Source organism: Synchytrium microbalum, assembly GCF_006535985.1.
Source record: "Synchytrium microbalum strain JEL517 chromosome Unknown SmJEL517_scf0001, whole genome shotgun sequence".
Classification (NCBI taxonomy): domain Eukaryota; kingdom Fungi; phylum Chytridiomycota; class Chytridiomycetes; order Synchytriales; family Synchytriaceae; genus Synchytrium; species Synchytrium microbalum.
This window is the reverse complement of record NW_022158350.1, coordinates 605,911-630,606: the sequence shown is the minus strand read 5'-3', so window position 1 is coordinate 630,606 and position 24,696 is coordinate 605,911. Positions and strand designations below refer to the sequence as shown.

Sequence of the window (24,696 nt, the reverse complement as noted above, 5' to 3'; positions counted from 1 at the left end):
AGAAAGAGCTTACTGAATATGCCAGCGGGCAGCGACCGATACGAAAAACTAGACGAAAGTGACGCACCAAGAAATCACGGCCTAATGGTTGTCCTCAAACCAGTAGGCATGTAGATATGCGGCAATGCAAAGATTTTGCACGTTCTCAAAGTGCCAAAGAGCGTGCTTTTACGTCCCTTTGGCTCTAAACAAATTACATCTATCAATTGAACTGTGGATCTACAACTTTTTTTAAGTTTTTCAAAACTTCTGGAAGCTCTTGCAACAGGCCTTGCCAGGGTAGATCCGTGATGGAAAACGCGTGAAATACACTTGCTTGTAGTGCTTCAGGGGTCGCTTCTTGGTTGGAAGCAATAAAATGAATTCTACCCTCATCGTCAGGCCTTCATCTCGTATGTCCCAGAGGGTCTCCCTTCAGGAGGATGGTGTGGAGCCTCTGCTCAGTCGAGGTATTGTAATCGTTGATTGCATATCTAGCATTGATCAATACCTAGATGTCACGTAAATGTTGCTAACTGCTCAAAATTCAAAACCTAGAAAATGGCATTGTGCAGTCACCTGCACAGATAGCTACGATATCAGCATCGAGCCTAGACGATGACGAATATACTCAGAACGGCTTACAGGACTTTGATCTGGAGTTGGATGACGAGTTGGGTGAAAAACATCACAAATCAACTCCACTGGAAGCACTTTATCATCTAGTGTAAAGCTTTCTATGGCAATGTAGCACGACGATATATATGAAATCCAACGAAACTAACACATTTTCGCATATCAGATGCGTCATAATCGGAACTGGAATCCTCGCTCTCCCCTACGCAATGAGACAATCCGGTACGTATCCTCCCTACTGCCTGAACTAGTTGAAATCTTATTGATTCAAACTGAAAATTAAATCCAAATCCAGGCTGGATTGGCCTCTTCATAATTCTCTTTAGCGCCATCGTCAACGACTCGACAGGTCGAATGCTCGTATCATGTCTATATCATCAGCCTGGCCACCGTCTCACCAGCTATGCTGATATCGGACAAGCTGCATTTGGGCAAAGGGGGAGATTGTGGGTGGTCGTCTTTTATAGATCTGCGCTGGGAGGTATCACGACGTTGTATGTAGTATTAGCTGGTACTAATGCTGCCAATGGACTCGGGTGGATGTCTACACGAGTGTGGATTTGTTTGTTTTCGATTATTGTGATGGTTCCCGTCTTGATTCTCAAGTCGCTCAAGGAGGTTGCTGTTGTGAGGTCAGTGGTGTTGAGGCATGTGTTCCTTAGCTTGGCATGAACTCTATACTCACAGCACAACCATTTCTGACAGCTTGCTGGCAACTCTGGTATCTGTTATCGTAGTCATCGTAATCATACTCGCTGGAATCTCACAGATAGCAGAAACTGGTGGAGCTGAATCTAATATCGTCAATCTAGTCGGCTTCCCATCAGCTCTAGCTTCTGTATCCTTTTCGTTTGGTGGTAATTTCATAGTAAGTGTGCGTGCAAGTATGAGACAATGGTTTCACTATACAATCCTTCTATTCTTTTTTTTCTCCTTAATCAAGATTATAAACTTCTAGTACCCAGACGTCGAAGCCTCCCTGCAAGAACCATCAACATTCCCATCCGTACTCCGAAAAGCAATGATAATAGTCTGCTCCATATACCTCTTAATCGCCATAACAGGATACGCAGCATGGGGAACAGCCTCAAGCTCGCCAATCCTTGATAACCTAACCCCAAACTCACCAGGCAAGATCCTCGCCACCATATCCATAACTCTACATGTCTTGCTAGCATGTCCAGTACTGATATCCACACTAACAAACGATATCGAACGGTCTTGGAAGTGTCCGGTGTGGTTGTCGCCTGTTGGATGGAGTGCATTGAAAGCTCGTGTGTCTTTGCGGATGGGGCTGGCTGCATGTATATCCGCTTTGGCGGTCTCAGTGCCGTATTTCACGGATTGGGTGGAAGTTATGGGTGCAATAGCAAACACGGCATTGGTTTTTATTTTTCCAGTCGTGTTTTATTATCAGCTTAATGGATGGGACGGGAGAAGTTGGAGGGAATGGGCATGGACTATATCGATTCTGACTGTTGGCGTTGTGGGAGGTACAATTGGTGGAATTAACGCGCTGATAAATCTGGGACGGCACCTGATTTATGGTAACTTATGAGATATGTTGCTGTGTAAAATTGTATTGTTTGTGTATAGAAAAATGCATGCTAGATAAATTATCATAGACCACCGATCATTCTTACTTTATGAGTCCTTTGTGTTTGATTGCTTCTTCCAATACGACAACTCCTTCACTCCATCCAGAAGTGATTGCTTCACTCAATGGAGTATTGCCAAGAGTATCGGTTGGCTCGAGATTTACCACCAGGATTGTGGAAGTTGCTGATGATGGACCCTTGGTCATTGGCACTCCATCTCTGGCACTCTCGATTGCAATAGGTGTTGATGCCCTTACGAATGGACTGCTAGTTGCAGAGAGCCCAACCAAATACTGGAGCACCGACAACTGTTTGTGAGATACAGCCTAAAAGCAATTTGTCAAGTCAGCAAAGACATAATCCACACAACTCAAGCTCTCTTGGCCATACCGCGTGAAGTGGAGTTCGACCATCCAGATAAGGCCTGTTAATGTCAGCTCCGTTCTCCACGAAAAGACCCATTCGTTCAAGATCTCCTTTCGAGGCAGCCCTATTGTGGAAAACAAAGTCAGATTCATTTCATTGTGATTGTCGGTTGACTCTTACGCAACGAGCTTTCCAGATATATCATCCAATTCCTCCTCTGAAAAGTGGGCCCCCGCATTGAGCAGTAGCTTGCAAGCCTCCGGCTTCCCGGATCTACAGCTGTCAAAAAGTGGACAATGTCCAAATCTGTCTCGAGAGTGAAGACTAGCACCATGAACAAGCAGTGTTTCAATAACCGCCAGCTGTCCCTCCGATGCAGCAATGTGAAGGGGTGTTCTGCCATCATAATCCCCCACGCTGATGAAAGTTGGGAAGTTCTGAGCGACTGTCTGAATGGCGTCAGCGTCGCCAATCCTGCAAAAGACAAAGGTGTCAACAAGTGAGCAACCAAAAAATGATAATACCAAGAGCCAATTCTTGAAGGAACAAGACAAGAAGATTACTTTACCTTGCAGCTTGACATAGCAACATTGGTATCAATGCCCTTTCCATACCAGAATCATCACCGTCCTTCAGCAAGAAACTACCGCTGGAAACTTCAGTGTTAGTTTGGGGTTTGGCTGTTTGGCAAAATTAAACGAGGCAAAGCCAGGCTTTCAATTGTACCTAGGTCCCAAAGGTGGACTCAATTGATCAGCTATAACTGATAGCTGCTTGTCTATTTGTGGTTGAATTACTGCACTCTCTGAAGGAGATCTACCTCCAGCTTGAAGGAGTGACAATCCATTCGAGTTTGTTGACGACGAGTATGATTGACCGACCAAACCCAGCACAGCTTGTGTGAGTTGAATCGTACGATGATCGTAAGAGAATCGTGGACGTCGAGAGGTTATTGTCAGTTCACCTCTTAGATTACGACGCATTTCGACACGTATAGTTTCTGGATCGTATCCTTTACCCAATAAGTAAGACAGCTTTGTCAAGGCACTCTAAAATAAAAAATCAGCACATAATCGAGCAACAAAGTACGGATAAGATGGTGACGAATGGACCGTTCGATCGTCTTCGCATGACCACACCAACACGCAAGTTCTCACACCTCAGAAGTCATATCTGATCCAGGAACGACACCGACTTGAACAAGAGCCTTCCCAGTCTCATACATGTCTGACACAAGCCCTCTTAGACACTGCGTACAGTTGACCACGACAACCCTTCTCTCAATTGCTTCTCGTATAGCTTCCAACAAGTCAGGTCGATTGCTGGGAGCATTACCAGCTCCATAAGTTTCCAATACCACACCAGCGATGGGAGCTTGCAAGAATGCCTTGACAGTGGCTACAGTAATACCAGGAAACATTCTCAAGGCTGCGACTGATGGATTGAGGACTTTGTGAGCTCGGAATTTGGCAATCGTGGTGGGGCGAAATACTTCATTCCAGTTGACGTCAATATTGACCCCAACAGTTACGATAGGTCGTAGATTTGGTGAATCGAATGCGTTGAGATCTACAGCATCGACTTTCGATGATCTATTACCACGGAATAGCTTGTGCGAGAAGAAAAGACCCACTTCGGGAATCACGAAATGGCCTATGTTTAAGGGATAGTGAGTATGAGTTTCGTAGCAGGCAAAAAACCCTTCTTATGTACCAGCAATAGTGAGTGCTCCTAGGAGATTCTCAACCGCATCGTTTCGAACTTCAGCCAATGGAATCTGAGAGCCAGTGAGAATCACTGTCTTCCCTAGGTCTTCCAACATGTAAGACAAAGCCGAGGCAGTATCTACGGGAATATCAGAGTTGTTTGATACGTTCGGAAGCGAATTCTCTTGGGCATAGGCACATCAAACAGTCAAACGTCAAAAGTGCATACAAGCCATAGTGTCAGTGCCTAAAGTTCATAAGCGAAATTGACTTTAGCTTGAGCACATCAAACAGTTAGATGTCAAAGATACCTACCATGAAGAATGATAAAAGCGTCAAACAACTTGTAATTGACTTCAATGTCCGTTGCAATCTTGACCCAATCCGTCATTGTCATGTTTGATGAATCTAGCAGCGGATCATACTCCAATATCGAATATCTAGTCCTCTTGCCATACAAGCTTTCAGGCGTCACAAGTGCAGGAATCCGAGTCTTGAAGACTGGAGTACCGTTTATGGTTCCAGTAGGAGAAAGGTTGTCGTGCTTTTGACAAGCTGATGATACTTCGCCATCTGGATAACGAAGGGATATGTTGACAGCGTTCGTCAATGGTTGATTCAAGCTCTGCAGTCCTTGTGCTTGAGCTAGCCCAGCTGGATCATGAAAACGAGTCATAGCTGCTAGAGTTTGAGATAGAAAGCCAGGTACAGGTATATAGCCGTGAGTTGGGGTGTTTTTCATTCCAATTCTGTACAAGTCAGAATCAGATCAGAGTTCAAAGGAGGTGTATTCCGTGTATTGGACGATTCTTACGTTCCACCGACATAGATGACGAGCACACGACTCAGTGGAGCTGATACCATATCATCAACGGCCTCTGACAAGACCTAGGATGTCAAATGTTTAGGTCAGATGCGTTGGATCCAACATGTCAAATGTTTGGATCAGATACGTAGATCTGATATGAAACACAGCAAATAACCAATAATTTCGGCACAAAATACATGAATCCCATCAGTTCATACTCTTGTAAACAGCCTTCAACATGATTTAGCAACTTGTATTTTGTCCAATTCAAAACATCAACATCAAAAGCTCTATACTTACGCTTTGAACGGCATCGCTAACGTAGATTGGAGTAGATGGCATCGATGGCGTGTCATTGGGATCCTTGGCCATCTTTGGCAACCCAGCACTCTCCATCTCTGCTGAAATTGTTGTCAAGTGTGCAGCAGATTGAAAACTGGCACACTCACCAAACAACGCACATCTTAAGCGTGTTATTTCATGTTTGAACAATATTTTCGACGTGATGTCTTGATATTAACAAGTTCTGTTTCATCCAACAAAGCTAAGTTCCCTAACATCAACATTGAAGATTTGTTTCTAGTATTTTTAGTCTGGTGCTGTATCGGTCGCTCTACTTGGCATACGTGACATTATATCACGCGTTCACTAACTGTTATCTCTAATTAGATACTCTTAGGACGCTCGTTTGTCGTCGAAACGTCCTCACTCCAAACTTTTGCTTCAGGCCACAACTTTTGCATTTCACCAAAAGGCACAACTTTTAGCTACAAAACCTCACAAAATTTTCTTTCAAAACAAGTCAAGTACACGAGACAGTTTCTGATTTCTGATATGGAAAATCACAACAGCCAGCTTTTGGCTAGCTTGCAAGGCAGGTACTACGACGCTCTGACCTTGCCGAATCAAGTACCATTGCACACCTCTGAATCAACAGCCAGCATCTCGTTGGAGACTCCTACTAGTGGATCTACAGCAGAGAGCAATCAAGTCGATACTTCGGTCGCCTCCTTGAAGAACTTCTTAAAGACTGCTATCCATTCGCTAATTGCCAACCAACAATCTCCAGCTGTTGTACAGCATCATCTTGCAGCTGACAATATCATCTCCTGTGTGTTATGGAATGGTGAAAATGGTGACGTCTTTATCAGTGGTACCGATGTCTTGAAGATCGTTGAGTTCTTGCTTGTGAAGCTGGGTATGTATTTCTGTGTTGTGCGCAAACGTTTTACGTCGTGTTTTCTCGAATTGTTGTTTCTCGTTGTTTGGTTTGAATGCTTCTTTACCATAGGGCGTCCTATTCGTGAAGGTCATTTGAAAAAGTGGGAAGAAGGTGAGCTGTTGAATTGCATACTTGTCCTTTGCTAGAGGCACGACAGTTTCGAAATGACTCACAAATCTTTGACCGTTGTAGGGCTTTTCTCAGACTTGAGACAACTCAAAGTACCTACTGGTTGTAGTCTAGAGCAGCCTAGGTCTCGTTTGTTGCAATATTTATTCCAGGCAGGCGCAATAAGGACGCAAAAGAAACAGAAGGTATTATGCAACGACAGATTTCCAAGTTCTCCCTTCACGAAGTAAATGTCTTTATCGCAAATTCTAGGTCTTCAAGCTCCAAGCCGTGAAAATCGAAAAACTTTTCTTGGAGGCCCTTCGTCGTGACTTGAAACGCGTTGAAATGGGTCAACCAAGCACTACTGAAGTCAAGAATGAATCTACTACCGAAGCAATCAAGAGAGCTCACGCTTTATTGGCCATCTCTCCACCGAGTCACGAAGAAGCTCTCCTCGTGGTTCGCACACCAGGTATAGTAGACTCTCCAGCACAACCTACACCATCAAAGAAGCAAAGCAACAAACGTCTACGTAAGTCTCACAAGACTCGCAAAAGTCGTGACGTGGACTCCGATGAGTCTGATAACGGAGGTTGGGATAGTGAGGATTCTGAAGACGTGGAGTCTTCTGATGAAGAGTCGTTTGATTGTAACAATACTGGTTGTACCAAGTCTTTCTCGTCTGCTCATGAGCTTCGAAAGTAAGTTTGGGTCGAACGGAGGCGCTGTTAGTTTTGACACTTTTCAAATTTCGTTTTAGTAACTTTTTCTCACTTTTTTTCGCACAACAATCAACCCTTAGACACGTAAACAGAAAACATAGCAATGAATCCAAGGACCGTGAAAACTCGTCAAACTACCAGACATCTCCCTCCTTTGAGATTTCTGGTCTCTTTGGTAGTCCCATGGCTCCCCTCTCCACCATAATTCCAACGTCCATGATGCAAGGTGGCCCATCAACATACACCATGTTCACTCCATCCCATCAAGGCAACAACATGGTCTTCCCCCCACCAATATCAACATATAGCAACGGCCTACCATTCTCCTTCAACCCGTTTGCCTTCACCAGTGAATCAACATTTGATGCCACACCTTTCCTATCTGTACAACACGGCAACGAATTCTTGGCTCTTCCTCGTCGTGTAAGTGACGTACTGTCATTCCCGAGACGCGAAAGTATCATGTCTCGTCGTCAAAGCTATGGTGGTGGTGGGTTACTTCATGATGGGTCCATGTTGTTGAGTCCGTCTCACAACTTGGAGCCCTTCCATGATTTCTTGCTTGAAGAGTACATTGCAGGTGATGATTTTATCATTAGCCCGAAACGTCACTCTGCTCACTTCTGCAGGCCTTCTGTGCGTTTTGAGCAATAGGTTATGTTTATATAGATAGATTGGCTCAAGCAAGTAAATTAAGTACTTGATGGGCTTTCGTCTGGGTGGATTCGGGGCATCGTTAGCATACATAGATGGGAATTCTTGTTGTCATATTGTTTAGCTTGTCGCATACCGCACATTTTATAAAAGCATAAATCAAAGCATTTTCGAAATATAGACTGTCTTTTTCATAGACCCCTGAGTTAACCTGGTTTTTCTCAATTCAAATTGAATATGGGCTTTGACCGGAACTTTCTGTTCTGGGGGTGTACTTCCTTTTGTCCACTACGCACAAGGTTCACCTAACGTCCTCATTTCAAGTTTCAGAATCACGTACCTCAACCACGCCGCCAAACAAATTGACAGCACACGTCCCAATCTCAAACTAACCACTTGAGTAAGTTCAAATCTTGTTTATTGTTCAATTTTGGAGTTAACACTTTTTTATCCCAACCAACAGACTTAAAGACGAGCAGCAGATTCAGACGAACTCTTCAAAGGCCATTCTGGACGAGGTCCAATAGATCCCGCGACAGATTTGGCTTGATCGAATTGTTCCAAAGTGATTGGACGAGCTTCAGTAGCAGGATTGTATCCCAATCTGGTTCTTCCATCGACGGCGGATGGTTTGGCATCTGGGAAACCCTTCTTGTCTGTATATTGCGGTGATGATGCGTAAGTTGATAAAAACGGGCAGCACGGCAAGTGTTCGCCAAAAAAAGGAGAGATCAAAGATGAATAATTGCTTACACAGAGTACACACGACGGCACCACCTAGACCAACATTGTGTTGTAAGGCGTATTTGACGCCAGGGACTTGTCGTTCACCGGCCCATCCACGTAATTGCTAAAGAACGAAACTACTGGTCAGAATAAAGGGTTTTTTGGGTTGCTCGTCCCAACCGTTCATTTACCCAAGTCATTTCAGTGCATTGAGCGAGACCGGTAGCTCCTAGAGGATGACCCTAGATGAATGTAAAAGAAGATTATGTTATTGAACGGATGCACGAAAAACCTGACACAAAAGAGAGCGGATCAGGTCACAATACCTTGGAGATTAATCCACCAGAAACGTTGACTGGTACTCTTTTAACTGGGTTGGAGCCTGGTGGGGCAAACCTAATTATAAAGAAGTTCAAATAAGAAATATATTTATTGGTAATCTAATTCCTAGGTGTAACACTGCGAGAAAACCGTTCGAATTCATACTTGGGGTGGTATGGAGCACCAGATGCAATCCATGGACCAGCCTTTCCAGGAGGACAGATTCCAAGAGCATCGTAGGTGATGAGCTCGTTAGCAGAGAAACAGTCTGGTCAGAATGCATTCGTTAGTTTCTCTATTTTGATTTTTTTTGTTCACAAGCTACCTTTCCAAAACACATACCATGGAGCTCAACAATATCAACATCTTGAGCAGTGATCTTTCCAATCTTGTAAAGCTCGTTGGCGGCACGTCGAGTCATGTCTAGAAAACAATCAATATAGAACGTAAGCAACCGAAAAAAACCGACGATTACATCTGGAAGATGTCCCCACGACCCGAGACTCACCAACACCAGCAAGTTGCTGAGCACTAATTGGGTGGTTGTTGACACCGAAAGCAAGAGCAGAATCAGTAGCCATAACTTGAGCAGCGATTTCAATAGCCTGAGCTTCAAGACCGTGTTTCTTTACGAATTCTTCGCTGCAGATAATGGCACATCCAGCACCATCGGATGTTGGAGAGCAGTGCAACAAGGTCAATGGGCCAAAGATTTTACGGGCATCGTGGACTTGTTCAATGGTGTACGAGTCTCGGAATTGCGAGTATGGGTTGAGGGTGCTGGGAGAGATTTTGGAAACATATTTAGTGTTTGTCAAACATAACTGATGATTGCAATACATCCACAAACAAAAGAAAAGGTGGTGACTCACGATTGAAGATGGTTCTTGTGTGCAATCATATCCAAATGTGCTGGAAGGGAGTCTGGGTGTTCCTTCATATACTCCATAGCGCCTTTGCCGAACGTCTGTGGAGCACCAGGGGCCTTTGGATCGAAGGGGTAGATTTCGTTCATGAGCTTGCCAGCAACTTCACCAGGACGTCTCAAATGTGGGAAGACTGTAGCTCCAAGACTTCCAGTGTTCATCTTTTCAAATCCAAGTGCCATGGCACAGTCAACGATTCCACCAGCTACGGCTTGACGGGCCATGAACAAGGCAGTTGAACCAGTTGAGCACTGTTTGCATGTTTGTGTGATGAATTAGCGTAACAGTTGAAAGGCGTTAAAATGACTGCACCACGTACGTTGTTGTTGACGTTTTGAATAGGGATTTGAGTCAAACCCAATTGGTATAAAGTACGTTGTCCAAAGCAAGAATCACCAAAGACGTAACCAACAGTTGCCATCTCGACCTCATCGAATCGGATACCGGCATCAATGAGTGCCTTGGTGGCAGCTTCGAGACCGTAATCGGGGTAATCCTTCTTGTTTTGTTTGCCTGGTGGGAAATGGCACGGGTCAGTGTTTGCGATTGAACGAGTTTGGAAATTGTGCGTTATCTTACCTGGCTTGTCGAATCTGTAGATCAAGGAAAGTACGTGAGTTAGCACAATAGGAACCGGGGTAGCTGATCAAATTGCCCAGTCAAGACATATGCCATTGAAAAATTTGGCGACAATATCTCCAACGTCATCCCAACTATGGTACACAGCTTCCACGACCACACTCTCGCTTGAAGACCGACGTTTCCACGATTTCATGAATCGATACATCAGCCGAGCACCACTGACATATCAATCCAAACAAGACTCGCAGCGGTATTGGTCGTGAAACTTACTTGGTCATGCCTAACATACGCAACATTCGTTAGCACACGTTTTTCATAAAGCCTTAAGAAAAGCAAACCCTGGAACTCACCGACACCGACTACGTAAGCCTTCTTCCTGTCTCGTGCAGAACTCATGTCTAATGGAATGCGTGCAGTTTGTCAGAATACAAGACTGGAATTGTTTTGTGAAGCTCGCTCGTAAAGAAGCGTTGGAACGAAGCCACAGTAATGGCGGACACCAACAAGGAAACTATTAGCGATGCTAGTACTTACTTGCTTCTCTCTTTCTTCAAAAGCTTTAAGCGTAAAGTGGTCGTGGGAAGTACGAGTGAGTACAAAAAGTTCCTCAGGTTTTCGTGACGTAATGCACCTCTAATGCACGAAAGTTAAGAGACCACCAATAAACGCGTTCAACCCTGTTTTCGTCGTGTAATCTTCACCTATAATCTTCTACAGCACACTTCGGAGCACTTGCTCATGCTCTAATATCAAAAAACGCGTTCGAATGCAAACCCGTCCAATCTATATATATCTACAATCAAAAGATCTATGCATTGACCATCTTACGCAGCGTCTCCACCACGCTCCCTTTATTTTCACGTAATGAACGTTCAGCCACAAGACGTGTAACTTCCATTTCAGACATCTAGATCAGAGGTATGGTGTTGGCACAACAAAACAAGATGAAATTCCGACGAGACGATCCAACATACTATTAGTTCAACGTCCTTGGCAGCGATTACGACTTTATCCAGCTCCTTGTCTCTAAGGAACCAAAATAAAATCAGCAAGCCTGAATAGAGATCATTCGAATCAAACAACCTCATACACGACATACCTTGTAGTCTTTTGCGCCTTTTGCTTCCGATTTAAATCAGACATGGATGCCATAGCCTACACAAAAACATCTAATAAGCTCCTCATGCAATGCCAAAAAAAGTAGTCGATGTTGCTTTATACCTGGTTCAGTTTACTTTGGTCCAATTCACCTATCCCCTCTTCTCCAAGATATCCAGTAACAGCCTTCATATCTTTACTAGCTTGACCTCTAAATCCTTGCTGAACTTCCTCTTGTTCATCATCGTCTTTTTCGTTTGAGGCATCTTCAGAGCTTGGAGTAGGAGGAGCTTCCTTTGAGGGATTTGATGAGGCTGGAGATGCGGCTACGACGGATGCAGATGATGCTGTAGTCTTTGACTTCTTCTTCGACATGTTTGATGCTTTTGCTAGTACTATGAGTATTTTGTTAAAGCTGCAACATGAATTCAAGTGTTGTCAATTCAATGAGAAATAGCGAACGGACCATCAAGTTGTGCATTTTACACGTACACTCGCGTAAATACCAAAGCTCAAGAACAAAAAAAACTCGAAGGTCGTATCATGGATGCAAGAGCAGCTTAAATACGAGTTAACGTCTCTATTAGGTCATATTTACTTTTTACGCATATCTTTTATTTCCTTGCACTAGCCCACGAGCAATAGGTGCCTGTTTCTCTTGTTTGCCTTTCCCACTCAGCAACCCACCAGCCGACATTCGCCTCACCACACTCTTACTAGCATCTTTACGTGAAGGCTTCCTAATAGGCGAAGCAACTCCAAAAGCCTCATACGACAAGTACACATCCGGAAAGATACAATATGGATCCCACGTCGAATCCGATTCTTCATTATGGTCTCGTCGTAAAGCGACATCGTCTTCTTGATGGTGTGATTTAACTTGATTGCCAGTATATTGAGCATGAGCAATCCTCCATTTCTCGGCTTGTTCATCATACTCCATGTGTGATTCTATGAGTGCTAATTCCTCTGGAGGGACATACGAGTCCACAATGAGGGATTCTAGTTTCAAGTCTCGGGCGAGGCCACGGATGGTTTCGAGGAGGGATTCACGTTCTCGCTGGTGTTCAGTTTGTAAATCCTTGATTTCAGACTTGGTTTGCATGAGCAGATTCCATGTTTGTTTGAGTTTACGGGTTGTTCCAGCTGCTGCTTCTTTGAGTGTAGCATACTCTTCTTCGACTTGCAGAGCAGCTTCCTTCTGGTTTTCCAGTGCTCGTTGCAGTTCTCGTTCCTTGCGTCGACGTTCTTCAATCTCTTGGGCCCGTTTGGCTAACAAGAGTTGCTGTTCTTCATGCTTATCTAAAATATTGACACCTCCAACTAGCAGCTTTTCTTGAAGTTGAGCTACTTTGGCAGCTAGATCGTTTCGTATAGTCCTTTCTCGTTCTAATTCTTCTGCACGAGCTGTAACTTCTTCTAATAGTCGATTCTTTTCAGATTCTTCCATATCTTTGGCTGCCACAATGGCATTCTTCTCAGCAGCCACCTTGTCTTGCATATCTGCCAGTTGAGATTCTGATATACCCAAATGTGGTCGAGATTCGTCATTAACAGCGTGAGGTTGTTGGCCGTCTTCCTTGTTCGAGGATTTCTTCCGTTTCGTCTTCTGTTTACGTTTGCCGTGCTTGTCATCGTGTTGCGCCATGTCTCGTGTTCCGTCTTCTCCCATGTTGTCTTCTCCTCCATGCTCCAAACTATCCAACTGAGCTTTAAGACGTTTGATCTCATCTTGAAACTCTCGTAGCATAGCATCCTAAGTCAGTCGAATTTAGCACAATTGATTGTGGAAGAAAACAGACAATAGATGAAATATGTCGATACCTTGGGATCTTCATTGATCTTGGGTTTATTCTTGATGCACTTAGCACGATTAGCATATCTCAAAGTGGACACCGTCTCATCATAATTATACGATGCCGGCGACATGGTAGCAATCATCAAAGTCCTAGCATTACCACCCAGCGAATCTTGCAACAATCTCGTCAATTTAGAATCTCGATAGGGTATATGTGACGATTTGCCATCAACCAGCGAGGATATGACGTTTCCCAACGCTGAGAGCGACAGGTTGATTTTGGTTGCTTCCTTTAATCGATCACCGGTTGCTCCTGTCTTAGCTTGTCTTTCAGATCCAGCTAAATCGACTAGATGTAATTTTCCAGCACGAATGTGTTCATCGCCATCTTGTCCTGCTTCTGATCTTTCGACTGTGACTGTGAATATTGAATGAGATCGCGACGAATGTGCATTCATTTCAGTGGCTCCGACAGAGCGGTTCTTGTTTCCGGCAGACATAAGTTTATCCATTTCTGTCACGTCTTTGACCTAGAACAATAGGGGTGATGAGCAAAAAACAATTACCAGAAAGATCGGTATGCCCTACCACAAAGGTGGATAAATCCTTGACATAAACTCCAGTATCAGTTCTCTCCTTGATATCCAACTTGTCGCCCTTGGGATTCAACAGATCTCGAATGTCCTCATTGTAGATTTCTAGATACGATGCACGAACTAGGTACTGCACACCGGGAGGTGCATGTTTGATGTGGCTAAATATATGTTCAAAGGAGTTTGGGATTATTCCTCGTAGTTCTGGCACGTCACGGACACCTTCCATGGAAAACGTCTAGGAATACATATGAAACTGAGTAAACGAGTTGACTGACACTCATACCATGGTCTGAAGCTGGTGTCGTTATTGCATTGTTTAATCGAAAGACGGTACTCACCTTTCCAGTACCGGTTTGCCCATACGCAAAAATGGTTCCATTATAGCCCTCCAATACAGATTCGACGATGGGACGAGCAGTGATGTTATATACATCGATCTGCAAACAATTTGAATCAAAAGCGGAGTCAAATGTGAATGATTTTGGAGGTTCGGCGGCTCCCCCTGGTCGAGGATCAACGACTCTAACGACCGCGTCTTTATGGTCGATGGATACGATGTTGGAATGGCCGGCATTCTTCTCCTTTTCTGAAAATGGACGTACTCGAACTACTACTTTCACTGCTTCTTTTTCCTGAGAGACAAGTAGATATAGATTAGTAAGGGAAGCACGCTAAGAATTCAAGCATATGCATTCATACGCTGGACGGTGCGGCCGCCATCGTGAAGTGAGAGGACTCTTCTGGTCGAGTGTGTTGAAGAATGTGAAGCAACGCAGACGGCAGACGGAAAGTTTTTGGTTGTCAAAGTGAGACTCAGACCAAGAACTGGAGCAAAGCAAACTCACGCGTTATTCATTCTAGAGTCGTTATATTCTACAGATCTACTTCAAGATCGTCAAGATCTATACTTTTTTCAACTTATTAACTCGTGTTGATCAAAGCGACAGGGTCGTGACAGTACCGTTTATTTCTATTTATTAGACTCGTGTTGAGCGAGGTGACAGTAGCATCACAACGAAAGCAATGCCAGCCACAATCAATGCCGGTTTCAACATTCCAACATCGTTTTCAACGGGCACTTGCATCCCAAACTCTTCTTTGTAGATTCGTAGGCGTTCTTGTTCGGTCTCTACCTTTCTCTCTACTATCATTTCACCATTTGAACTCTCTCGATACACATTACTCCAAAAGGTCTTCATTCCCGTCTTTGTGCCAAGGTGGATGATGGGGCCCTCCAGGAACCGCGGAGGTGGATTCTGACAGATGTCTAGATTACCAATCTAAGAGCGAAGGCCCTATTAGTGCCTTAAAAACCCTTGCAAGCCCTTGCAAACGCATTCAACCGTTCAACTTACAGCAACATCAACACCAGAGCACAGCGTTGTAGCACCGAAAAAGTACAGGTTTTGAAACTCGGCGTCAGCGTTTGATTTCCGTTGAAGCATCCAAAACGAGCCTAAAATTGAATTGCAAGTTTACTACTGAGAGCAACAGGCGCATGACTAGTGGATGCACTCACCTATACCGAGTATTGCTTCAGCAGGAGTCACATTCGAACTTGAGAGCACCACAGGCTCAAAGTTTGCAGGCACCCATAGAGACGACTCGTTCAGTCTTGCCCCAGCCTTCATAAATCTGATATGTACTGTCATGTGAGATAGCCTTCAATTTTGATACAACAGACCTTGCAAGTCTCACCTCCAGACCTCTTTGGTAATTGGATCAGTCCATGGTTGATTCAGCACCAGCTTGAGCGGATGTCTCAGACCTAAACGTAATGGGGTCAGTTCGCCAATTGAATAAACACCAATTGGAGACGACGTCTTTCACACCTAAACCACCAAAACCAGTATCTGCGATATAGATTCCATCTGGCAGGTGAACTTGCAGCGACATGTGTGTATATCCAGTCACGAGATTTAAACAGACTCGAGCGACATATGGAAGTACGCGAAATCCCAACTCCTTCAGGGCTCGATAAAGAATTGAATTATGCTCAAAACACCATCCAAATCCCGATTGTTTGATGAGCTTGTTGTATACAGCTGATGGTGTGACTGATGTTACAGAAGGTTGGCCAACTTGCCACCTTTTTGGATAGTGCAGCGACATGGTTGAGAATGGTATTGTGAGCACCACAGCAAACATTATATCGTCCTGCATTCAATAAGAAATGAGGGGGTGAGAGAGGGGTTAATCCGTTGGTCCCAAACTCACAAATGCGAACCCTTGATGATGTTGAATAATGACATACCAGCAGAGCCAAATCCGGCTTCCTCAACTTTGTATCGAGCGGCAAGCGTACACGGACCAAGAATTCATCAATGTTAAAAGGATCAGATTCCATGATGCTCGTTCTGAGTTTGAATTTTGGGGAATTTCATGTCAGTCAAGCTCAAATCAACAATAAAACGACAAGGGCAATAATCGCAGACTCATTTACTTCATATTTAATACCTTAAACGTTGAACAATTCCTCTCCTCTAGCTTTTCTGGTGCCTAAAGTAAGTGATAAGCTGTGTTGAGGTTTTCGAAGTCTTGCAATGACCTGGCGGCCAATATTGATTGCTCCAAAAGTACAGAGAAGGTACGCACGTGTTCTAACTATATTAATTTGCTAGTTCAGTGGTCTCCTGGATTCCAAAATCACGTCGAAAAACATGAAATCAAGTGGCAAAATCTGTATCGTTGGTGCTCTGCTTGTATTCTTGCTGCCATGTGTCTTTGCAAAGAAGTTCACCGTCCCACCGTTATCATACAACTATTCTTCATACGAGCCTGTAAGCTTTTTGGAGACAGCAATAAGACGTGATGTACTTGTTGACGATGCTCCAACCATCCCTAGGTCATTGATACCCAAACCATGATATTACACCATACCAAACACTTCCAAGCATACACAGGCATGTTACTCTCAGCCACATTTGTACAAGCCCAATCTCCTAGGACTCAAGCTTTGTTGGCTCGTTTGTACTAACGACCACACACTCGTCCAGACAATCTGAATGCTGCGGTACAGAAGCTCTCTAATGACTTGGTGGATCTCGATGCGTTATCGCTAGCTCGTCGAATAGCTAGAGAAGAAAATGGAGAAGTTTCACGTTCTGTGGTCAGCATGGCAACACGAACACACGACATTTCCAAACCAACGAATCGCTGAATTGACCTCATTTGAATCGTTGTAGGGCTGGCCAGATGAAGTCACACGATGGGCAATCAGGAACAACGCCGGTGGCTATGGTATAATTCGTTAACGACAGAGGTTTTTTTTTGCTTGAACCATGTACTCAACTTCTCAAACCCAGTGAACCATGCCATCTACTTCAAACTACTACGCCCGCCAAACCCAATCAAACCTCAAAACCCAAGCCCAAGCTCAAAATTGGGCGAAGCCATAATCAAGCAATATTCTACATTTGATGCATTCAAATCCGAATTTGCAGCTGCTGCCATGTCGGTATTCGGATCTGGTTGGGTGTTTTTAGCATTCTCAGCTGCTACATCGGCTATCAAGATCCTGCAAACGGGAAACCAGGATATTCCTGAACAGTCTATACCTGAACCTCGGCTGGATGCGATTCTGGCACTTGATGTTTGGGAGCATGTAAGAGTTCGTTTCTGAGATTTTTTCCTGCTATAGATTTACTAAAACGTCTTTAATGTAGGCCTACTACCTCAAGTACAACAATCGACGCATCGAGTACGTGCAACAATGGTTTACAATCGTTGATTGGGATGTGGCAGAATCGTTATATGAAGATGCTGTAGACCGAGCGACAAAACATGATGAATTATAAATTGTCATCTGTCGTTATATCATATTTAAAACATGACTCAAATGAGACGTAGCAATGTATCCTGATGTTGTTTGTTTATGTTTACAGTTTGCTAGCAAAGCGTGATACAAGTTCATCAACCTCGGCAGTGATTTCGTTAATGATGTCAACAGCCTTTCGACCTCCTTTGCCAGCCAAGGTTGAAGCAGATTGACCAGCCCACAATGGTGCAATATCCTGCCTTTGAAGTTTCGCAGCTTCGGCAAAGATGACTCGTGTATTCAATTGAGCATCACGATTCCTGACATCCATTCCTATGTCAATTTCTTTTGATTACTGCACATACATTGCCAGTGAACGTCTTGCAAAGCACATACCGAGCAAGTGAGTAGGCACCCGTTCAAACTCTTGCATGTCTTTGGCGAAATCGTTTGCCAAACCTCGTGCCATTCGACCTGTAAATGAGGGTATAAATCAATATGTGCTGAGGTGTCGATCTGGCAACAGATTAAAAAGCAATAGGCAGATAGCAGATGACTATGGACAAAAAAGCTGAAATCGATTTCTGGACGTACCTGTAAATGTGGTACTCAACATGGTCGAACTGAGAGCACCTTGTGTAGGATTTGCAAGCGCATCCTTGTGGAACTTTGAAGCTCCAGATTCAACAGTCGGTATGAAAACTGATCCTAATGCAGCGGCATCTGCACCTAATGCAAGAGCTGCTAGTACACCACGACCATCGGCGATTCCACCTGCAGCAATCAATAATGGTCTCTTTCCAGAATGAGTTCGTAGAGGTGGTCTGCCTACAGTTCCATCAAACAAGGCACGTATTGTAGTCAACAATGATTGTAAGCCAACCAGAGTTGCTGCTGTTGGAATGGATTCTAAGAATGTGCCACGATGACCTAAATTAGAATTGCTGCATTGTAAGTTCATGGCGACGATGCAAAAAAGCCTTCACTACACCGAGCGCACCTCCAGCTTCGAGTCCTTGAGCTACAACTCCATCACAAGCTCCTTCTTCAATGAGGATACGAGCTTCCTCTGCACATGTTGCAGTTCCGAATACAGCCAAACATCCACCATGCTAATTGAAAAGAACCTCAGTCATTAATGCTCTTTGCAGTCACACGACTAATAAGCAGGATTGACTACCTTTCGAAGACGATGAGCTTGAGCAGCCTCCAATACTCCAAACGTATACGTCACAACCTTGACTCTCTCCTTTACCAATATGTCCAGCATCTCATCCAACACGACAGCGCCAACTCGAGGAGCTTCACCTGCTCCAGCTGCTGGACTAGGTGGCATCCCTAACTGTTTTCGATACGAATCCAGCTTGGTCACATACTTTGATTTCAAGTTTGTCCATTCAGCGTCTGTTGGATTTGGGGTAGTGGAAGGTATACGTGGTGCAGGAGTAGTAAGGAAGACATTGACTGAAAATGGGTTGCTGGTTTTAGCCTTTATAGCTTTTATTGATTCAGCTAGTTGTTGTGAAGACATGAGGCCAGCAGCGAGAGAGCCTAGACAACCAGCATTTGATGCAACCTAATACAAAGCGAGTTTAAATAAGTTATATACAATAAGGATTATGAATTCTTCAAACTACAGCGAACCCAACACGACCAAAAACAAATGTTGGCGCATGCAACGAAACAGAAGACCTTACCGAAACCAATTCCACGCTCGACGAGCCGCCAGCCATAGGAGCTTGGATCAGTGGAAGTTTTAAATTCATCAAATCAGTCAACGGGGTCTTTTTCCAGCTCATCATATTTGCGATGAATGAGTTTCACGCTTCAAAATGATGGCTTCAAATCTACAGTTCTGTAGTGAGATCTAGCGATGCCTGAATTTAGATATACGACAGTAGCTATGCGGTTAGCAGAGATTGGATCTCGACGGTGCACTTGGAATTTAGCTCAACAATTTCAGAAGTGTGACACATTTGAAACACGCTGCGCCGAACTCATACAAATTTACCCATATGAGATAAAGAGATATGGATACACTATATTAAGGGATCAAACAGAAATTTCAAATAGCATGACACGGCTTAGGCAGTAGCTTTTATTGGTTCTATTCGAACAGCGGTGCCATAGCACAACACTAGAAGGAAGTTCAGAGAGGCTCGTTAGATTCAACGAGACAAAGCGCATCTTGATCTTCATGCCTTCATGCGTACTTTCAGTGATTCCGACGTCAATGTCATTGTTGTCGTATCGAGCACACAACACACAATTGGCGCCCAAAGCAAAAGCATGGTCTACCATGATGTTGTACGCTTCCTGCCTGCTGTCTTCGCACAGTACACGGAATGTCTCAATGTTTCCTCCCACCAATGACCTGAGACCAGCACCAATGCTCGCGATGACATTCCTCGAGCGGACAGTGATGCCTCGAACCAGTCCGAGTTGTTGAACCTAGTAAAGAGTTTACACCGTTACATTATTTCATATACGAGCTGGAATGCCTCGAACTTAAGCAATCTATCATTGAAATCTTGAGGTTTGCGTATTTGACTTGGTTCCTTCACTCACGACTTTGTAACCTGGTGGAGGTTCAAGCAGAGTCGATACAAATTGAACTGGGATGGATTCCGATACTTTGACTCTCTTGAGATCCATCGTAGTGGTATAATTCGGGTGATGTTTGGAACAAGGTTGGATTTTGGGTTGTGTGACTTCAGATTACTTGACTCATAACACAGCCTCTTCTGGACTTGACTACGGAAGACAATTCCATACACAAGTACATTCATTTCATTCATTATTTTTCAGGTGAAACGTCGAATATAATAGGGTAAGACACCAAATCATACGGATTTAATGAATTGATATAGAATGCAATGCAACAAGTTAGGTAGGGCGTGGCTCGATACGGACCGCTGTTCCGTAGCATAACACTATCACAAGCATCACCTTAGTATCCTTGAAGAACCAAACAAGCGTAACAATGTTGACTCACTTTCCGCGATTCCAGGTGAGATATCCGTGTTCCCGTATCTGACACCAAGTATTGCATTCGCTCCCAAGGCAAATGCGTGATCCCTACGATAATTCCAAGTTTCAGTACGTTATTCTGTTGCAAATGCGTGCAAAACATGGTTGCTTACACCATAACATTATAAGCCTCTTGCCTGGCATCCTCGCAAAGCGTCCTGAATGTTTCTATGGAGCCTCCAACAGCTGCTTTGAGTACTCCGCCTACAAGAATGAATTCGCTGTGGTTAAAATCCAGGGACTCTTTGGTCGATCAATTTGAGGTTGATGTTGCGAGATTCTTCAAGGCAGGACAAAGTTGAGCATGGAAATACCTATAGCTGCTACGACATTTCGACTTCTGACAGTGATTCCTCTCACCATGCCCAGTTGCGCAACTAGGACGTAGCTTGGAGGACATTCTAGATTTTGGTTTGTTAGCTGTTTGCAACGTTCTGCTACACCGACGTGAAGATCATACCAAACAACGTCGACACAAATTCTGGCTTGATCGTATCCGACATCGCCACCCTCTTCAAATCCATTTCTGGCTCTTGTTTATCTATTGTGGTTTTGTTGGACGCAAAACAAAAGCTTGACAACCAAGCGTCAGTTACAGCTTGCATGAAATACCAAGTCGCTTCGCTCTTCCTTTCAAGGCTACTTCTTCACAGACTCAATACTAGATCAATCCTATCACTGCAAGTTCAAATACATTTTGGACAAATATACAAATCAATGACACCTTAGGCTCAATACTCGATCAATCCTATCACTGCAAGTTCAAATATAGCAATCCTATCACTTCGAATACGGTTCCTTACAGACTCGTCCACAGTTTCCATATCCCCCATAAGTACTGTGGCAACTCGTCCATTCCCATTTTCGAAGCACCATACACACGATCCACAAAAGTGATTGGAATTTCACCAATTCGATATCCATACGCTTTAGCGCGTACCATAATCTCCATTTGAAACACGTAGCCTTTAGAGGGCTCAGATGATTCCAGTATTCGATCGAATACGTGTCGTTTGTATAACCTGAGAAAGAAGCAAAACCTGTTGAGTTTAACGCTGCAAGCAACGACAATGAGAGTGTCCAGGTCATACCTGAAGCTACCCGTCAGATCAGACACTTGTGGATCCAATACAAGCGAAGCGACAAAGTTGGCACCACGTGAAATCAACTTTCGCTTCAAGTCCCAACCATACACGCTACCACCAGCAGCATATCGAGTTCCAGTGACGATATCGTAATTGTGCATTTGTTGTAATTCCACAAATTCGGGTATGTGTTTGGGCTGTGCGAGAAAAAGCTGCTGTTAAGAGCCAACTTCCTGAAGGCATCGAATGTCCAACACATGTCATACATGATGTGAGAAGTCGGCATCCATGATAATGATAAAGTTCCCAGTAGCGCTTTTGGATCCATGAATGTATGCCGTCCCTTGTGTTAATCAGATGTAAGAACAACATCATGACCAAGGATTGACCAGTGCCATCACTTTGAGCTGATCAACATACCTAATCCCAATTTCCCAGGCCTCGGCCGTAATATCTAGACATTGGAAAACATATTCAACAACTCGGATCTCCCAACAAATCTCACAAGAACACGAAACTCACGATTTGTTGTTCTCCATACACTTCTTGTAGCTGTTTAGCGACTTGCAGCGTGCCATCCGGTGAAGCATCATCGATTATAATTATTTCATAGTTTAGCTCGCTAGGTTTGAATAAACCAAAATGTTAAATCTTGAAAAATCCAAAAAATCACATTTTTGAATGCAGTTGGTTTCTTACTGTTTGGTAAACGCTTGATGAAGCAAGTAGATCATTACAGGCAAGTTCTGGCGCTCATTGTATGTTGGCAATAGTACGGAATACTTGTCGCTTTTCGGCATGTCGTCAACATATGTCACGAAATCGGTCATTGGAAGCTCAGAATGACGAAACGACAAAGGGCTCCGCTCAAACGAGAGCTCAATTCGCGTTATTTATCGAATTGACGACTCGGCCACGTCGATAGAACGTGATAGAGCCTCGTCGCAACGAAATCACGACCACAATAAGAATGATGATGACGATCAAGATGATGATGTTGTTTTTATTACGTTGCAGGAGACAGACATAAAGATTTGAAATGCTAACTGGGACCGATCAATACATTTACCACTACTTTGCCCAATCTGCTTTGATCTCTTCAAATGTGGCTGTTCGCCATTTGCCGTCAGTCTTGGGCTTGAATGTGAAGTCGTCCCATTTTATGTATTCGAACATCTTCTGCATCTCTTCAGCTGTGCCAGGAAAGAACACTGGTGTCTTACTAATAGTGGATGGCTTGTGAGATGCTAGTCATTCAACTCTGCTACAATCTGATTCTTACAAGGTTCCATCAGCTCTGAATATCTTGTAGTACGAGTTAGGACAAGGCTCTCGGAACGATGTTCCCATTTCATTTTCCTCCATAAGAGCGTCCCAAGCTCGTACAGCTTCTTCCTTGACTTCGAAACTGGCCTGGTTTTCAAGTACCATTTTCTGGAAATTTGAAGGTTAGTACAACAGCACAATTTTGATAGCAAGTTAATTTTCAGCTGCTCACGTTGAGAATCTGACTGGCCCACTTCATACAAGTTTCAATGTTTATGCTATGTAAAAAGTCGTTGGTTAGCCCGAAGCACCGGACTTTGATTTCGTGCGCAAGCACTTACATGAAACTAGTAGGCGACTGAGAATACCAAGGAGCGCATCCATTGATGTACTAAAGGAAGAGGGTCTGTAAGTAAGAATGATGTGGAATGAAACAATCCGAATAAATGTAAAGCACTCACGTTGGGAAGAGTATCTTGGACACCAGCCATATACTGCATAAGCTCTCCCTTCTTCAAGATGCTGTTCAACATGTTTTCTCCCTTTGAGCCAACAGTATGTACTGGCAGGTTCTCGTAATCGAATCCAGTGGCGTAGATAATTACGTCGACTTCTCGACGGACTTCAGGAGCATTGGGGTCCTGTTGGTCTTTGGGTGCTATTGGGTTGTTGGTGTTGGAGACGATAGCGTCTGCCTCCACTCGGAGAAGTGTTTCCTGGACCAAATGAACGTTTTCACGGTTTAGGGCTGGGTAGAAATCGTCCGAGTAACACATCCTGCGAGCCCATGGTGCATAGGTTGGTGTCAAGATCTTCAACATGGCTGGGTCTTTGATGTTTGAAATCAAATGTTGTCGACACAGAGCTGGGGAAACGTCTGTTAGGGGGTTTTTTCCTAGGCACACACATATTATGACGCATACCCTTTTCTTCAGCTGCAGTTCGAGAGTTTGGATGCAGCATAGTGCCCGTCCATCTTTCAAAGAACTCAGTGCCTTGCTTAGCACACCACAACTTGTATTTTAGTGGGTTTTCTCTCCACTCCTTCTTTTGGGCCTCAGACCACGGAGTATTTGGCTTTGGATGCACCCAGTTAGGGGTCTTGTGGAAGAGCGTCACTGAAAACAAAGCGGTTAGAAGCTGCAAATATTGAGTAAATTGCGTAAATTCACGCTTGAAACTCACAATCCTTGACGAATGGAGCAATAGCTGGCACAATCTGTACTGCAGCAGCGGCACAACCAACGACAGCTACTCTTTTGTTCTTAAGGTACTCCATGCCGTCATCTGGCCATTCCACTAAAAGACAAACGGTGCCAAGGATATGAGCAACGTGTTACAAGATCCGAAGCTCCCAACTTACTAGAATGCCATGAGCGTCCTTTGAATACACCCTCTCGAGCGCCTTTGATGCTCTTGGGGAAGACGGCGTGATATGCACCCTTTCGAGTCATCCATACAATATCCGCCGTTTCTGAAGGCAAAGCACTAACTATGCCATCCTTGCCATCGGTTTTGGAGAGAGAGAGGGTCCATTCGTTCTTTTCGTCACTCCAAACGAGACTGTTTACGTCAACATTGAAGGTAATGTGTGGTCGGATGTGATACTTGTCTGAAACGTAAAAACAAGGTGAGTCGTTGCAAAAACACAGTAGCTAGATTTCAGGGCGAAAAACGCCCGTGTTAAACTCACCAGTGACATCAATACA

The 24,696-nt window shown here is 44.0% G+C and overlaps 10 protein-coding genes across 10 annotated transcripts; 3 read left to right on the top strand and 7 right to left on the bottom strand.

Moving 5' to 3' along the window:
* Positions 1-358: 358 nt before the first annotated feature.
* On the top strand, positions 359-2,173 carry SmJEL517_g00164 (uncharacterized protein; the record flags this gene model as incomplete). The annotated part of the gene is made up of 6 exons (XM_031166094.1): positions 359-449; positions 538-706; positions 782-837; positions 911-1,247; positions 1,321-1,483; positions 1,574-2,173. The coding sequence occupies 6 exons, from the start codon at positions 359-361 to the stop codon at positions 2,171-2,173; spliced, it is 1,416 nt and encodes a 471-aa protein (XP_031027842.1).
* An 81-nt stretch (positions 2,174-2,254) lies between these two features.
* On the bottom strand, positions 2,255-5,489 carry SmJEL517_g00163 (uncharacterized protein; the record flags this gene model as incomplete). Its single annotated transcript, XM_031166093.1, has 11 exons — positions 2,255-2,539; positions 2,604-2,703; positions 2,760-3,053; positions 3,148-3,228; positions 3,306-3,628; positions 3,739-4,232; positions 4,293-4,424; positions 4,515-4,532; positions 4,601-5,034; positions 5,100-5,173; positions 5,394-5,489. 11 exons carry the CDS (start codon positions 5,487-5,489, stop codon positions 2,255-2,257), a joined length of 2,331 nt encoding a protein of 776 aa, XP_031027716.1.
* Positions 5,490-5,927: 438 nt separating this feature from the next.
* SmJEL517_g00162 (uncharacterized protein) lies at positions 5,928-7,839 on the top strand (the record flags this gene model as incomplete). The annotated part of the gene is made up of 6 exons (XM_031166092.1): positions 5,928-6,291; positions 6,385-6,426; positions 6,508-6,629; positions 6,697-7,127; positions 7,229-7,784; positions 7,837-7,839. 6 exons carry the CDS (start codon positions 5,928-5,930, stop codon positions 7,837-7,839), a joined length of 1,518 nt encoding a protein of 505 aa, XP_031027841.1.
* A 428-nt stretch (positions 7,840-8,267) lies between these two features.
* Positions 8,268-11,830, bottom strand: SmJEL517_g00161 (uncharacterized protein; the record flags this gene model as incomplete). The annotated part of the gene is made up of 16 exons (XM_031166091.1): positions 8,268-8,458; positions 8,556-8,652; positions 8,720-8,770; positions 8,855-8,924; positions 9,015-9,117; positions 9,192-9,272; positions 9,358-9,629; positions 9,722-10,026; positions 10,095-10,288; positions 10,355-10,368; positions 10,628-10,637; positions 10,708-10,755; positions 11,186-11,264; positions 11,332-11,383; positions 11,457-11,512; positions 11,579-11,830. 16 exons carry the CDS (start codon positions 11,828-11,830, stop codon positions 8,268-8,270), a joined length of 1,875 nt encoding a protein of 624 aa, XP_031027840.1.
* A 226-nt stretch (positions 11,831-12,056) lies between these two features.
* Positions 12,057-14,569, bottom strand: SmJEL517_g00160 (uncharacterized protein; the record flags this gene model as incomplete). The annotated part of the gene is made up of 5 exons (XM_031166090.1): positions 12,057-13,211; positions 13,280-13,783; positions 13,842-14,084; positions 14,188-14,481; positions 14,549-14,569. The coding sequence occupies 5 exons, from the start codon at positions 14,567-14,569 to the stop codon at positions 12,057-12,059; spliced, it is 2,217 nt and encodes a 738-aa protein (XP_031027839.1).
* Positions 14,570-16,509: 1,940 nt separating this feature from the next.
* SmJEL517_g00159 (uncharacterized protein) lies at positions 16,510-17,646 on the top strand (the record flags this gene model as incomplete). The annotated part of the gene is made up of 6 exons (XM_031166089.1): positions 16,510-16,629; positions 16,695-16,815; positions 16,846-16,958; positions 17,035-17,089; positions 17,155-17,453; positions 17,515-17,646. The coding sequence occupies 6 exons, from the start codon at positions 16,510-16,512 to the stop codon at positions 17,644-17,646; spliced, it is 840 nt and encodes a 279-aa protein (XP_031028076.1).
* An 81-nt stretch (positions 17,647-17,727) lies between these two features.
* Positions 17,728-19,405, bottom strand: SMI158 (nitronate monooxygenase; the record flags this gene model as incomplete). Its single annotated transcript, XM_031166088.1, has 6 exons — positions 17,728-17,939; positions 18,003-18,080; positions 18,201-18,536; positions 18,607-18,718; positions 18,787-19,182; positions 19,304-19,405. The coding sequence occupies 6 exons, from the start codon at positions 19,403-19,405 to the stop codon at positions 17,728-17,730; spliced, it is 1,236 nt and encodes a 411-aa protein (XP_031028077.1).
* A 285-nt stretch (positions 19,406-19,690) lies between these two features.
* Positions 19,691-20,261, bottom strand: SmJEL517_g00157 (uncharacterized protein; the record flags this gene model as incomplete). Its single annotated transcript, XM_031166087.1, has 3 exons — positions 19,691-19,743; positions 19,820-20,057; positions 20,175-20,261. 3 exons carry the CDS (start codon positions 20,259-20,261, stop codon positions 19,691-19,693), a joined length of 378 nt encoding a protein of 125 aa, XP_031028080.1.
* Positions 20,262-20,492: 231 nt separating this feature from the next.
* On the bottom strand, positions 20,493-21,160 carry SmJEL517_g00156 (uncharacterized protein; the record flags this gene model as incomplete). Its single annotated transcript, XM_031166086.1, has 5 exons — positions 20,493-20,539; positions 20,602-20,684; positions 20,750-20,840; positions 20,951-21,037; positions 21,097-21,160. 5 exons carry the CDS (start codon positions 21,158-21,160, stop codon positions 20,493-20,495), a joined length of 372 nt encoding a protein of 123 aa, XP_031028081.1.
* A 275-nt stretch (positions 21,161-21,435) lies between these two features.
* Positions 21,436-22,551, bottom strand: SmJEL517_g00155 (uncharacterized protein; the record flags this gene model as incomplete). The annotated part of the gene is made up of 6 exons (XM_031166085.1): positions 21,436-21,658; positions 21,728-21,918; positions 21,988-22,064; positions 22,142-22,175; positions 22,244-22,343; positions 22,421-22,551. The coding sequence occupies 6 exons, from the start codon at positions 22,549-22,551 to the stop codon at positions 21,436-21,438; spliced, it is 756 nt and encodes a 251-aa protein (XP_031028078.1).
* Between the last annotated feature and the right edge of the window lie 2,145 nt (positions 22,552-24,696).